Raw genomic sequence first — 16,182 nt, forward strand, 5'->3', positions numbered from 1 at the left:
AGGGGCTTTGAGTTAAGCCAGTACAGAGAACATGGGGCAGCACTATATCCCTGCTTAGCGGAGGCAACAATCAAAATAAATAAGACATCCCCCCCAAATAAGCCCTAGTGCTTATTTCAGAGCTCAAAAGAAAATTATTTTTGGGGAAACAATGTATGTATGTATGTATGTATGTATGTATGTATGTATGTATGTATGTATGTATGTATGTATGTTGTGGTTCAGCCTGAGGCTGCTCAGGGACCGGCTGTGTCTCTGCTGGCTCCATGCCCGGAGGAGGATGACAGCGAAGAGGAGGGGGCTGAACAGTCGGATGGGGGAGAGGAAAATCAGGAATGGGATGAAGGAGAACAGCATGAGAGCCCCGGGGGGGGGGGCTCTCCCCAGCCAGTAGTTTGGAGTCATTAGGTGATGACATTACAAGAGGCACTGCCTTCTTCTTGGTCTTCAGCATGATGACTAATGTTTTGGCCCCAGTTTTGAGCAGTAGCAGGAACAGTTATAACTAACTTTCTCAAATTCATTCTTCCAGATATGAAGTGCCAGAAGGCTGCAGTGGCACTTATTCCTTGAGAAAGAAGCTGCTTACTTTTACAGTTGCAATTTTCGTTGCAATTTTGTAAAAGTCTTGGTCTTATATTTTGGTGCCTGCCTTGATGCTACTCTGAAAAGCAACACTGGAACTGGTCACTGCCTCTCTGAGAAGGGCTGGAATAAAGACAGTGAAATTTTTGTCTTAGTTGCAGAGAATTCTTGACTGGAAAAGATATCGCAATATTCACAACAGGGTGATAGGATGTATCCTTTCCTCTTGCAGTAATGGAGCACAGTTTTACTTGGATCCTGATTGGTTTTCACACTTATATATTAACAAGCCATGGCAGGATTTCTAGGATAGGTTTTATGTTGTGAGTACGGCTTCCAGTTTTCAAAATATAACATCTTTCATCATTTTTAAGGTAGAATGGCATTGAGAGTCAGAAGAATGTACATTTAATCTTCCAGAGGGACCTGCTATTGACTTTAAAAAAATCTTACTATTTTAATAAAATAGTACACCCTTGTATATAATAAAGTAAAAAATCTCACTCATATATATATATATGAGTGAGCTTTTACTCATATATATATATATATATATATATATATATATATATATATATATATATATATATATATCTAGATATATCTATATCTATATGTATGTATGTGTGTACTTATGTGTATGTATATATAAGTGTGCGTGTGTGTGCGCATGTATGTATATATGTATGTGTGATTTTTTTGGTCGAGTATAGATCTATAATAGTCTGCCTTCCTTTTCATTATCAGCAAAATATGTTACATATATACATACACACACACACACACACACACACACGCACAAACACACACATGACTAGATATTGAATTAATACAATTATTCAAAAGCCAAGGCTTGGTATTTAATGCTGCAGCTCATTTCAAACATTCCTTTTAATGAATTCCACGTACAGCAATTTCCTAGAGGTATGAACACCCCAAATCTCCTCTCTAAATATAGGGAAGTTTGTAACAGGTTCAATTGGAGACATCAAAAACATTTTAAATAGACACCACAAGATGCATGAGTAGTTTAAAGGTCAAATTTATTAGGAGATTAAGAGATGTATTATACATGGACTATAAATACAGCACAGCTGACTTTATTCACAGTCAGATGCAGAGACAACCAATGCCAACCTATTTTGTGGACACCCTTGTTCTTTTGTTCCAAGAAAAGTTTGCACCATAAGACTTGGATTTAGGTTTTGGAATCCTCTGCTCTTGAACATCATAGCTCCAGCCTAGGAAAAAACATGTTGAGAATTCTAAACAACACACACATAGCTGGTAATACTGAGCAAGTGCAACACAAACAAAAGCAAGTTCAAACTTTTAAAGAGCTAACAGAATAGAAATACCAACATATTTGATATACAATATGCAATTATTAGTTTATTCTTTTGCAAAAGGCAGGGAACAATAATCCTTTAAGACAGATATGCCTTAAATGTGACCTACACCTGTTCCCAGGTTTGTCAGATCTTAGGCACTGTGTGTTCCAACTTTCACCGCTCCTGCTGATGGACCAGGACCGACAGTTGACATATGAAGGCCTGTAATCTTATGCATTCACACCTCTCTATCAGATGTCAAGCCAAGTTCTGGAAATATGCCTGGTAGCAGAGTACCCCAATGCCACAAGGAAGCAAGAAGGACAAAGAGGTGAGCTTTGGAGAATTTGGAATGTGATCCTGAATTCAGAATCAGCTGCTTCATATAACAGGAATCTTGCTAATTTTTCCATAGCTTCACATTTAAAAACAAACCGAATTGCCTGAAATTAGCCTTTTAAAGAGTCGTTTTCCAGCTATAAATCTTATTCTGGTTATATTGTTCTGTCACATTCAGAAAATGGATTTGCATGATGATAACCATACAGAGGCAGAAAGGAACGGGCCGTCTGAGCAGAGACATGGGATCAAGGAAGGATGAATGTGATTAATAGACTATTCACATCCCAGTAAAAGTGCAATAGTGATACTCTGCACTTGCTTCTGAGTTGGCCTTCTGGGAACGAGAGTGGGAACGGGAGAGGATACAGAATAAATCTTTTTTTTATTTTACTCTCTTTAATGTGCAAGATGTAATCTAGAGAAAAATCACAGCTAATTCCCTTCTATCATAAAAAAAAAATTGAGTCAGAAGAATTTCAAAATATATCAACATGGCGACTGTTTAATATTGTTGTTGATTAGTTAATTGATTATTAATTTTATGCTTACAAATTTCCTATTAATACATTACTGTTAGTAATGCATTACTATGCATTACACTGTCTGTCTGTCTGTCTGTCTGTCTGTCTGTCTGTCTGTCTGTCTGTCTGTCTGTCTATCTATCTATCTATCTATCTATCTATCTATCTATCTATCTATCATCTATCTAGCTACACACATCACACACACAAAATACACCCATTACTAATACAAACACACAGGCAAATTAGATTAACCAATTTAGATGTCTAAATCTTTTGGCCTATATTTCTTAAAATACTGTCAACATTATGTGTTGTTAGGGATAATTTATGCTGAAGTAAATATGTATATTAAACAAGAAAGCAAACCTGTGTTAGGCTCCTAGGGATAATTTCAACTTTTGACTCTAGTTGAGGAATGAAACTGGGTTTAATAACTGCATGTTTGCAGAGTGTTAGAAACAAGCACATAAAGAATCACAGGGTTTGGCATCATTTGATCTGCCTGAGAATCTCTGCACTCACGGGACCTAATCATGGAATAAGTGAGACTTGTAAACCTAGATAAAGATGCCCTGGCACAGGCAGATGGTAAAACATCTCTCACTCGCATTCACTGGAATTAGGCCAATGTTCTTAGTTCTCACTTTAGCAAACTGATTTTCCTGTCAAATATTTGTAGGAAAAGAGATAAAGTAAAATGTAGAGATTTAGTCTAACGCCAATATTTATGGTATATGAATGCTTATAAGAACTACTCCCTAAAAATTCTCAGTCTATTTAAGATGTCAGGCGTAACATGTTCAATATGCTTTAGTTAACAAAGTTGCTAAATCAACATTTTTTGGTGCTACAAAATGGAGGCAAATGATCCCACATTTAAATTTTGATCCATTAGCTGATCTTCCCACTAAAAGCAACAATATTAATTACAAATGCTTGCTATGCATAGATCAAATTACTTATTGAGAATCTGTTTCTTGGTGCTGGCTTTAATCTCTAGAGCTAAATGGCTTTCTATCTGCAGAACCATTTAGTATAGATGGATCTACACCACCACCCCTAGCCTCTTCCCCCCAGTAACCATGTCCTCATTAAGGTTGCTAAGGATCCTCCCTCCAAAGACATCTGTGGACAGTAAGAAATGTGTTTCTCAATACAGTGATACCTTGTCTTACAAACTTAATTGGTTCTGGGACGAGGTTCTTAAGATGAAAAGTTTGTAAGATGAAACAATGTTTCCCATAGGAATCAATGGAAAAGCGATTAATGCGTGCAAACCCAAAATTCACCCTTAAACAGCCAAAGCGCCTGTTTTTGTGCTGCTGGGATTTCCCTGAGGCTCCCCTCCATGGGAAACCCCAATTCCAGACTTCTGTGTTTTTGCGATGCTGCAGGGGAATCCCAGCATCGCAAAAACAAGCTCACTGGCAACGGAAGTCCGGAGGTGGGGTTTCTCAGGGAAGGGAGCATCAGTGAAATTGCAGCATCGCAAAAACATTGAAGTCCTCGAAACCCCACCTCTGGACCTGTGTTTTTGCGATGCTGGGATTCCCCTGAGGATCCCCTCGCTTGGAAACCCCACCTCTGAACTTCTGTTGCAGCATCACAAAAACACAGAACACGGAAGTCCGGAGGTGGAGTTTCCCATGGAGGGGAGCCTCAGGGGAATCCCAGCAGCACAAAAACGGGCGCTTTGGCTGGCAATGGAAGTCCGGAGGCGGGGCATTCCAGTGGTGGCAGTGGGTTTGTAAGGTGAAAATAGTTTGTAAGAAGAGGCAAAAAAATCTTAAACATCAGGTTTGTATCTCAAAAAGTTTGTATGACGAGGTGTTTGTAAGACGAGGTATCACTGTACTACCACTATGGCATCTCCATCCTTCCCCTATTGGGGAACACAATGTTGGCTATAAACCCCCCATGAAACACAGTACCAGAACTTGGAATCAATAACGGTAAATATTTCCCTTTTCCAGTTGTTTCTGACTCTACGGAGCGGTGTTCATCTCCATTTCTTAATATTGTCTGAAGACATTTCCATGGTCCTATGGACAGCATGATTATACACAGAATACTGTGCACAGGGCACAGAATGCTGTTACCTCCCACTGAAGTGGTACCTATTTATCTACCAGGGTGTCCACAGGGAAAGCAGTTTGAAATTCCCTGATATTTCCCTGTAACTTGCGATCTAGTTAAGACGCGGTTGTAGATGATATCATACCAAATGGCTAAGTCGTGGAGAAATATCGATAGCTGAGGAAGCAAGTTATTGCCAGTTATGCTCATTTTTGCTTGACTCTGCCATGCAGCATGATCCGGCGGTTTTTTACATGATTTCCCCCTGACTTTTAAACATTTTAATAGTTTGTTTATTCCCCCTGATTTATTCTGCTTTTTTCACAAATTCCCTGATATTTCCTGAACTGCAGATTGTCCTGATAATTCCCTGATTTCCCTGTTTTCCAGGTTTGCTGGACACCCTGATCTACTCACATTTCCATGCTTTCAAGCTGCTAAGTCAGCAAGGGCTGGGGCAAGTAATGGGACTTCACCATGTCATATGACACTCAAGTTCAAACTTGGGATGTCAACTTTCCAGTTGACAAGTTCAGCATCTTTAACTGCTGAATCAATATTCCAGGCTAAATTATACACAAATGAGAAATCTGCAAAGAAAGACACCAATCACCCTATGCCAAGATAGTCAACCAGAGTGAGGATGGCTGAGAAAATGAGAATGACAAAAGTCTAGGAAGAAACTGTTGTGACTCGTCAACAGTCTGTGCAGCTGGTAGCTGATCCCGACAGTGAAGAGGCTGATGTGGTGATACTCCAGTGGCTTGTGCAGCTGGCACCCAAGTCAGACAGTAAGGAGGCTGGAGAGGACTCGATGCCAGAGGCAGAGATTCAGCCAGGGCCTTTACAACCTCCAGAACCTTCAGTGACAAGGAAGAAGAGGAGGAGCCTATTCTCAATGCACGGGTACGCAGAGCTGCCAAAAGGCAGGAATGGTTCCTCAGGAGGCGATCTCCTCGGATATAAGGCTTGGGGCTAACTGGCCACTCCCCTAGCCTATTTAAGGGATGAAGATGAAGGAGCCAATTTGCAGGAAACAACTACATTCATATTCCTTCATGTCTTGACTTCAGAAACATCTGATTGGCTCTTGTTCTCTCTCTTGCTATTTTTCCTGTTAATTGCTTCTGGGCATTTTGCCAACTACTGTATGATTGCTTTTACCTACAAGACTGTTTACTCAGAATTGAGTCATTACTTTGTGGACTTCTGCTGGCTGTTAAGGAAGTTGAATTAACAGCCAGTGTTCAGAAAAGACTGCTTTAAACTGTATGTGTGTTTGAAGAGTACTAAGAAAGCTCATTAGTAGTCCTTAATTAGTAAACTATGCTTTGTACAGACTTTGTGTGTGCTGCATTCTTCGTGGTCCGTAGCTGAGACAGAACAGGAACAATTGAATAATTTTTACTACTGACGAGGTTCAATATTTTTTATTATTAACAATATCAAGTGTTAATCCAAACTTCAATTTCAAGAAATATAAGAGAATGTTAATATTTGAATGTTCTATAGAAGTTCCTATTATAAATAACTTTTTACACTAATATTACTACCCATTCAACAGAAAACATCTACCAAGATGAAATTTCAATCCCATGCCACTGTCATTTATTTCTGCTAGTAGCTCAAACTCTCTATCTCATTCACTAAGTATGCATTCATCAACTGTACTCTGGTTGCTGTGGTACATACCATTTTTTTCAGCAAATGCAATAGCATCTTCTTTTGTAGAGAACGTTAGTTGCAAATTGGATAGAGGATCCGCTCTGTAAAAAATAAAACATTATGGAAATAGCAAGTAGAACATTTAAAAGTTGTACTATGACTTCAATAAACTATTAAGATCTATCTGTATGTTTTTTCTAATGCCAAAATGGCACAAACATTAGCTTTGGTCTAAAGGAAATCCTCTTCCTATAGATTATCTTTGTATCGCTGAGAGAAAAGGCACATGAAGTTTCAACAGAGTCACAAAGGTGCTTCTTCTAAACACAACTGGACTAAAGATTCAAGACCTGAGGAAGCTTTTTGGATGAGGAAGTGAAACATTTTCAAGGGGAAAAAAACCACAAGAAAGTCCACTTGACTTTTGAAAAAGCACTTTTGGGACAACCATGACCTGGATGATTGAGAATCTCCATGGACAGTTTCAACAGAGATTCTTAATAGACAGATACAATAGTAAGATGCCACATAGGGCTTTAATGAGCATTCTGAATGGAGTTGGGTAATCAAAGGGCAAACCCTCTGCTTCTGATAAAATTCACCATAAAATTATAACAACCATATTCTGTACTCTTTGAAGCATCACAATACGCTTCAGTAATGCTGATAGATAGTTCTTAAACATCACAGTATCTAGATTATTAAGAGATACCAAAACTGGGCAAAAAGTATTTGGGTCTATAATAACAATACTACGGATGAAATACGAGGACAATCCTGTCCAGAATAGAAGATTTATCAACTCCATAAATACAATGACCATTAGCTCACAGGACTTTCTTCTTGTTAGAGTTCAGCTTCTGTTTTCTTACTACCACCTAGCTTATTGTCAAAAGTAGATACTGGTCTAGCATCTCCATGGCCTCAATGGACTAGGGCAGTGATGGCGAACCTATGGCACAGGTGCCACGCAGAGTCATATCTGCTGGCATGCGAGCCATTGCCCTAGTTCAGCTCCAATGTGCATGTGTGTGCCAGCCAGCTGATTTTTGGCTTGCACAGAGGCTCTGGGAGGGTGTTTTTGGCTTCCAGAGATCCTCCAGGGGGTGGGGAGAGCGTTTTTACCCTCCCCCAGCTTCAGGGAAGCCTTTGGAGCCTGGGGAGGGCAAAACATAAACCTACTGGGCCCACCAGAAGTTGGGAAACAGGCCATTTCCAGCCTCCAGAGGGCCTCCAGGGAGTGGGGGAAGGTGTTTTTGGCCCCCCCGGCATTGAATTATGGGTGTGTGCATGGGAGATAGCACACACACATGCTCTATCGGCACCTGAGAAAAAAAGGTTCGCCATCACTGCATTAGGGCATAGGAAAAGTGTCATCATATGCTGATCACATTTAACTCCAAATCTCTAGATGACCACATTGAGTAGTTCCAGAGAACTGCTGAAGAAAAACAACAGATGGTGTAGAATAGAATGGAAGCTTGTGGGCACAACAGAAGTGTGCTTCAGGCCTGGCTGGACATCCCACAGATTTTTCAAATACAGATCTGGCTAGAACCACCGCACAACCTTGCATGCATTCTATTTAAATTTAAGTCATATTTTCTATCCAAGAATTGAGACAAATTGCAACTGACTGCTTCTAATTCTGAAGTTTCACAATATCTTATGGTGGGTTAGAAATACAATTTATTACACACACACACACACACACACAAGAAACAAAAATAATCTAGCTTTTCTGTGTGCATTCTAATGTTTGATTTCTAAGGAGGCTGAACCACAAAAGGGCCAAGAATTCTTAGCCTTCCATCTTGTGGGCAAGCCAAACATCCAAACCCACAGTCCGGCCTGAAATGTTAAACATGTGCTTACTTAATTTTTCAGAATATCTCTTTCATGAATAACACCACCACAATCACTAAAATAGAACTTCTAGTACTACCAAGGGAAGCATGATGAATTCTCAGAATTTATGAGAACAAATCGGTTACAGCAACTCTGAAATTATGCAAAATGTGTCTCGAGGTCATAAAAGGTTGTATGTGCAAATTGCTTGGTCTTTTGGTCTGCAACTAAATCTTCATAAAAACTGCAGTACTCTCTTCAGAGATGGAGAACCAACTTTCTGACTTTAGAAAGCAAGGAGGTAAGTGATAGACGAAGACAGATTGTAAACCGAATGGCTTCTTTCATTGAGCCTTTGATATAAAAATTAACAAATTATTAAAGGACTATGGAGATACGATCACATGATATTATACAACAAAAATGCCTCCACTCACATATTGAGGTCAGCGACTTTTGAGCTAGGAATGTGGGCAATTATAATACAAATTGGAAACTCTTTTTAAAAAAAAACCTGAAGTCCAAAATCCCATGCTGTTGCACTAAGAGAAATTAAGATTGATATTTTTTCTTAAGGTAGACACAACCCTCTCTAATACAGTAAAATAAGGTAAACTAAGAATGTTCCCAAAGAATTGCTTCAGCCATTATCTAAAATGGCATAGTCCCCAAAGAAGAAGAAGTCTAATTCTAAAAGTAAGAGAATTAAGGAACTCAGGCAATTACTTTAGGAACCGACCATATTTTTGGGAGTATAAGATGCACCTTTTTCCTCCCTAAAGAGGCTGATAATTTGGGTGTATCTTATACTCTGAATGTAGCTCCTCCCCACACCGCCCTGCCCTAATTAGCTGATAACGATCTTCCCAGCTCTTACCTTGCAGGTTCTTTCATTGTTTCTCTCTGCGGAGAACGTTTTCCAAGCCCTAAGTCTTTGCAGGGTTTTTTTCATTGCTCTAAATTGCTCCGAATACGTTTCTTTCCAGCCCTAACCAGATGCTAACAATGTTCCCAGCTATTGCCGGCTTGCAAGTTCTTTCATTGTTACTCTCTTTTTTCATTCTCTATTTGCTCCGAATGTTTCTTTGCAGCCCTAACCATGTGCTAACAATGTTCCCAACTCTTACTGGCTTGCAAGCTCTTTCATTGTTACTCTCTACGAAGAAGAATGTTTTCCAAGCCCTAAGTCTTTGCAGGTTTTTTTCCATTGCTCTACTTGCTCCAAATGTTTCTTTCCAGGTGATAATGATGTTCCCAGCTCTTACTGGCTTGCAAGCTCTTTCATTGTTACTCTCTCCAAATAAAGTTTTTTTAAAAGTCCTAACCAGGGGATAAAATAATGTGCTGAAGCTGACCAGACTAAGGACGCTAGCCAGATGACTACCTGGTAAGCAGATTCTTTTCCCCATTTTCCTCCCCAAAAACTAAGGTGTGTGTTATACTCTGGTGCATCTTATACCAAGAAAAATATGGTAGATAAAATATTACCTAAGCTGGAAGCATCCCTACAGATACATATCACCTTGTCACATCTGTTTGCAACCTTTAGCAATGCTTTCACTGGAATGCGTTCTCTATCTGACCGAATTGATAAGATGAGGGAGTTCATCATTGTTTATACAGTGTACAGATAAACCAAAAATATGTTGGAATATAGTGATTATTTCACAGACATTGCTTAGTCACAAGCAAAGGGAACAAATTAGATCCTGCAAATCACCACATATTTAGAGTTTTATCTGTAATTAGTAAATTACCGGTATACCTTTTATTGCAATTTATTTAATTGTAAATTTCCCAGATTCTGGGTTAAGATCCATTAGGCTACAGTAAATAAAGATAACTTTCTGTTTTGGCCTCTCATTTTTTTTATCAGTAAAATTTAATCTAGTCCCCGCCCCCCCTTTCTGAAGCATTTTCTCCTAAGAGTAGAGTCTGTGTTTCAAATCAACAGAGGGTTGATCAATTGATTGGACAGAAAATCCACACAGCACATTGCGGCTTGAGCCTGATGTCATGGGCTGAGACAGAGTGACTGGCCCAAAGTTACCCAGCTGGCTGTCAACTTGAAAAGCTTTCCTGACACTGGCTTCCATAGAGTTGGAAGGGACCTCCGGGGTCATCGGGTCCAACCCCCTGCTCAATGCAGGATTCATTAAACCATCCCAGAAAGATGACTGTCCAGTCTCTGTTTGAAGATCTCCAGTGAAGGCGAGCTCCCCACATCCTGTGGCAAACTGATCCACCGGTTTATCACCCTTACTGGTAGAAAGTTTTTTCTGATATCTAATCTAAATCTACTCCCTTGCAGTTTCATTCCATTGTTTCTAGTCCTTCCATGTGCTAATGAGAACAATGCTGATCCCTCTGCTCTGTGACAGCCCTTCAGATATTTGTAGACAGCTATCAAGTCTCCTCTCAGTCTTCTCCATTGCAGACTAAATATCCCTAGATCCTTTAACCGTTCCTCATAGGACATGGTTTCCAGACCACTCACCATCCTTGTAACTCTCCTTTGAACTTGCTCTAGTTTATCAATGTCCTTTTTAAATTGGGCCCCCCAGAACGGAACACAGTATTCCAAGTGTGGTCGTACCAAAGTACTGTACTGTAGAGAAGAATAATTACTTCACGTGAGCGAGATTCTATGCACCTCTTGATACATTGGGCATATTGGGCTTTCCCAAATATGCCCATGTTACACCAACACTCCGCAGTCTGCATTGGTTGCCGATCAGTTTCCGGTTACAATTCAAAGTGTTGGTTATGACCTATAAAGCCCTTCATGGCACCGGACCAGATTATCTCAGGGACCGCCTTCTGCTGCACGAATCCCAGCGACCAGTTAGGTCCCACAGAGTGGGTCTTCTCCGGGTCCCATCAACTAAACAATGTCGCTTGGCGGGACCAGGGGAAGAGCCTTCTCTGTGGCGGCCCCGACCCTCTGGAACCAACTCCCCCCCGAGATTAGAATTGCCCCCACCCTCCTTGCCTTTCGTAAGCTGCTTAAAACCCACCTCTGCCGCCAGGCATGGGGGAATTGAGATACTCTTTCCCCTAGGCCTCTACAATTTTATGCATGGTATATCTGTATGTATGTTTGGTTTTTATAATAATGGGTTTTTAATTGTTTTTAGTATTGGATTATTATTATATGCTGTTTTATTACTGTTGTTAGCCACCCGGAGTCTGCGGAGAGGAGCGGCATATAAATCCAATCAATCAATCAATCAATCAATACATACATACATATATCCCAGGATTGTGTTTGCCTTTTTTGCAGCTGCTTCATGCCTAAAGCAGGACTAGAACTTACAGTCTCCTGGCTTCTATCTGGATGCTTTAACCACTGGACAAAATCAGGGGTGAAATTCAACATTTTCCCCTACCTTCTGTGGTAGCTTGGTGGGCGTGGCAGAGGAAGGATACTGCAAAATCCCCATTCCCTCCTTACTCTGAGGCCAGCCAGAGGTAGTATTTGCCGGTTCTACGAAATACTCAAAAATTTCTACTACCGGTTCTCCAGAACCTGTCAGAACCTGCTGAATTTCATCCCTGGACAAAACTGATTCTTATGTAATGGAGCTAATAATAACAATTTGACCTTGTCTGACTCTTGGAATTTTCATGGCCTACTTAATATGCAACTCTACATGGTCACTTGTACATTCGACCACCAGATGACTTCCTTTCTAGAGTATGAGAATAGCTCCAATTTCATATTTATTTATTTATTCAATTTTTATGCTGCCCTCCTCCTTAGACTCAGGGCGGCTTACAACATGTTAGCAATAGCACTTTTTAACAGAGCCAGCATATTGCCCCCACAATTCGGGTCCTCATTTTACCCACTTCGGAAGGATGGAAGGCTGAGTCAACCTTGAGCTGGTGATGAGATTTGAACTGCTGACCTTCAGATCTACAGTCAGCTTCAGTGGCCTGCAGTACAGCACTCTACCTGCTGCGCCATCCTGGCTCTTAGAAGTTGATAAAAAGAATCCCAACTAAAAACTAACATCCCTGGCAAAAATATAATTTTATTAGCACTTTAAAAATCTAACTGCACTTGATAAATGTCTGCATTAGTTGATCAAAGAATAAACTGTGAAAATGCTAACTATTTTATACTTACGAAGATGCCCAACCCATCAGTGGGTTTTCCCAGCGCTCCCTTGTATCAAATTCCATTTTCCATTTTTTCGTGTTATTAACACCAGCTTGCATGGCATTACGGGCTGGAACAAAAATATAAGCTTTTCTTGTTTTAATATGCTCCTCTGGAACACCAGTCAGGGTGGTAATGTCCTATGAAAACAATAAGAAAAAGATAAAACACGTGCATTTTTTAAAATGCCAATGATCTACACTTTGGTAAAAATGAACTTTCATTGAGAAGATGTTTCCAAATCTATTCATCATTCATGTATAGGATAACAAATATTCAAGCATCTTTTATCCATCTTACATAATCTTTCTGGAATTACAATTTTTCATTGAACAGAAGATCCTTAGCATTTAAACCTTAGAGGTGCTGCGATACCTTTGCAATGAGCTATTGTAAACATTTCTTCTATAGTGTTAAACAATGTAGCTCTATGGGACACTGGAGAAGTCTTACTGCAGTTTAACGCCATATCTGATTTAACAACCGTTTTGGTGATTGTGTCTATTGCTGTGCGCATACAGTTTTACAAAAACTTACCTGGGGAGAAACGCAGCTGAATTGGGGCAATCTGCTCTGGCGCACAAATCAGCTGAGAAGATATAGGTCAGGAAGTTGCATAGGCGGGCAGATGGGCGGGCCTATCTGATCGTCGGTGCGAGCTGGTTCACTCCCAGCTGATCATCAGAGCATCCAGTTCACTCAAACCAGTAGAACCCCACCCCTGCTTAACAATATTTCTAGGGGACTAGAAACCAAGGCTTATGAAGATAGATTGCTGGAACTGGGCATGGATAGCCTAGAGAAAAGAAGGGCCATGAGGACATGATAGCAATCTACAGGCACTTGAGGGGTTGCCACAGAGGGGAGGGGGGTCACGCTTTTTTCCAGGGCACCGGAGGGCCAGGCGAGGAACAACGGTTGGAGGCTGACCAAGGAGAGATTCAACTTAGAAATAAGGAAGAACTTCCTAATGGTCAGAGCGATCAACCAGTGGAACGGCCTGCCAGTGGAGGTTGTGAACTCCCCAACTGTGGACATTTTCAAGAGGAGATTGGACTGTCATTTGGCTGGGGTGCTGTAGGATTTCCTGCTTAAGCAGGGAGTTGGACTTGATGACCTGCCAGGTCCCTTTCAACTCTAATAACAAATGAATAAATAAGCATGCATTTATCTCAGTGCCATGACTAAGCAGTTTTTCAACGCCATTACATATACAGTGATCCCCCGAGTTTCGCGATCTCGATCTTTGCGAAACGCTATATCGTGATTTTTCCACCCGATGACGTCACTCCCTTCCTTTCTCATCTTTTTTTCTCTCTCTCTTTCTCTATCTTGCTTCTTCCTCTCTCTCACTCTCTTCCTCCCTCTCTCATCTCTTTCTTTCCTTCTCTCTCTTTCTCTATCTCTCCCCCTCTTGCTCTCGAGCAGCAAGCGAGCAGCCGGGCGGGCGGGCGAACGGGCAAGCGGAGCGGCCGGGCAGGCGGGCGAACGGGCAAGCGGAGTGGCCGGGCGGGCGGGTGAACGGGCAAGCGGAGCGGCCGGGCGGGTGAACGGGCAAGCGAGCAGCCGGGCGGGCGGGTGAACGGGCAAGAGGCAAGCGATCTTGGGGTTTCCCCTTTGCCTGGGCGGCGGGAAGACCCAGGGAAGGTTCCTTCGGCCGCCCAACAGCTGATCTGCTCCGCAGCGCGGCAACAGTGAGGAGCCGAAGATGGGGTTTCCCCGTTGCCTGGGCAACGGGGAAACCCCATCTTCGGCTCCTCGCTGCTGCCGCGCTGCGGAGCAGATCAGCTGTTGGGCGGCCGAAGGAACCTTCCCTGGGTCTTCCCCGCCGCCCACACGCAAACTCCACCATCTGCGCATGTGCGGCCATGAAAAAAAAGGGCGCGCATGCGCAGATGGTGTTTTTACTTCTGCACCGCTATATCGCGAAAAATCGAGTTTCGCGAGGGGTCTTGGAACGGAACCCTCGCGAAACCCGAGGGATCACTGTAGTCCTTGTTCACTGACTACCTTGCTGTGGCTGTTCAGTTACAACTGTGATGACTCCAAATTCTACATTTCACCTCCAAATTCTACACCATACTTGACTTATGTTTTGAATTTACAGCTCGAATGGCTACCCAGCTGAATGAAGAATTCTGGAAAGCAAAAAACCTTGCGTAATTTTGTGCAATTTTGCTGATCGGATTACGAGTATCGAATAACGTCTGGAGGTTAGTTTTAGGTCTTATAGTCCAACACAACTATTTCTGGTTTTAGCCAGTAACATACCGCATGAATGGAATTGGAGTGATTTGATTAGAGCTCAATAAGCCAGATATTTTGCATAGGTTTGAAGCAAGCCCATGGTGGTACAAAAAGCATTCTCTATAATTTGAATCCTAATCTTCTAACATCTGTTGACAAAAGCTCAGATTATCAAATGCTTCCTCCCAAAACGACCACATTAATCTAGCAGGGTAATTCAAAACTACCACCTACTTTAGATTTTTGCCTTCACAATGCCAATGGGAATGGCTTGGACCTCTTTCTTCTCCCTGTCTCCAAAACAAAGGCTGATCTGATGCAAGTCCAACTCTTGGCAGACAGAGTTAATCCAAAACCAGTGATGACATGACTTAAATTTAAGGAGGCAAACAAATTTAAATAGCACCTTGGGATTAAAAAAAATAAGCCTCCAGCTACCAACCTCAGAGTGTCTGCTGCCAAAGGCTTTAAAACTGCTCTCAGCAGACCATTCCTGGAAAAGGGGAGGCATGTCTTCCATTGCCCCCTCCTCTTTTTGTTTCACTTTATAATATCAACTCAAAGAGATCAGTCACAACTGCCAAGTGTGAAGTGTTTGTCTTGCATTTAGAACTAAAGGGGGGGGGGAACCCACAGGAAATTACAACAAGGCATAAAAGCTAAGCTCAGACTCCCTAAAGCAAACTGTCAAAATATTTTAACAATTTAATCATAAATGTTTTCTTTGAGTCCAAATAGTGTTTATATTAAATTCCAGACTAGTCAAAATATGAAGATACACCAATTATTTAGTCAAAAAAGTTGCAACATACAAAACTACTCTCTCTATCCGACAGACAGGCATTTATTTGATTGCTTAAAAAGAAATATCACAAAGGTTGTTTGTTTGGGCAATCAATTGTAGTATTTCACACAATTTGTTTCACCTATGGTAAAAATAAGGTGAGGCTTAACTGTTGCAGCTTGTCTGTTGATAAAAAATCAACTGGCAATTTATTCACATTCACACAGATACATTCTTAAAGTTAGGAATTGTGTGCCTCTGCATAAATATGTAACTGACAGAAAAGCAGCTTCTACTGATTCTAAAAGGGATATCACAAAATATGCAGACATATACATTACGCAATTTTTTAAAAAAATAACAAAAATTGAAGTACCTAAGCTTTACAATACTGTACTTACTTTTGGAATAAACTACGTTATGCAAAGGATAGAAAAGTTTTTAAAAATTGTAAAGGGAAAAAAAACCCTAAACATGAGATGAGAAAAAGAAAATTAGCTAAGTGTACTGTATTTTTCGATGTATAAGACACACCTTTTTCCTCCCTAAAAGAGACTGATAATTAGGGTGCGTCTTATACTCTGAATGTAGCTTTCCCCTTCCCCCCCCCAACCC

General features: G+C 41.0%; 1 protein-coding gene across 1 annotated transcript in view; it reads right to left on the reverse strand.

Moving 5' to 3' along the window:
• Nucleotides 1-1,611: 1,611 nt before the first annotated feature.
• NDUFS4 (NADH:ubiquinone oxidoreductase subunit S4) overlaps nucleotides 1,612-16,182 on the reverse strand; it is a 57,558-nt gene continuing 42,987 nt past the window's right edge. Inside the window, exons 3-5 of the mRNA XM_070743354.1 lie at nucleotides 12,504-12,676; nucleotides 6,551-6,624; nucleotides 1,612-1,826 (exon numbers count right to left, since the gene is read on the reverse strand). Of these exons, the coding sequence (XP_070599455.1) occupies nucleotides 1,723-1,826; nucleotides 6,551-6,624; nucleotides 12,504-12,676 (351 nt within the window). The 3' untranslated portion in view covers nucleotides 1,612-1,722. The remainder of the gene's footprint in view (nucleotides 1,827-6,550; nucleotides 6,625-12,503; nucleotides 12,677-16,182) is intronic.

This window comes from Erythrolamprus reginae, chromosome 2 (genome assembly GCF_031021105.1).
Source record: "Erythrolamprus reginae isolate rEryReg1 chromosome 2, rEryReg1.hap1, whole genome shotgun sequence".
Taxonomy (NCBI): Eukaryota; Metazoa; Chordata; class Lepidosauria; order Squamata; family Dipsadidae; genus Erythrolamprus; species Erythrolamprus reginae.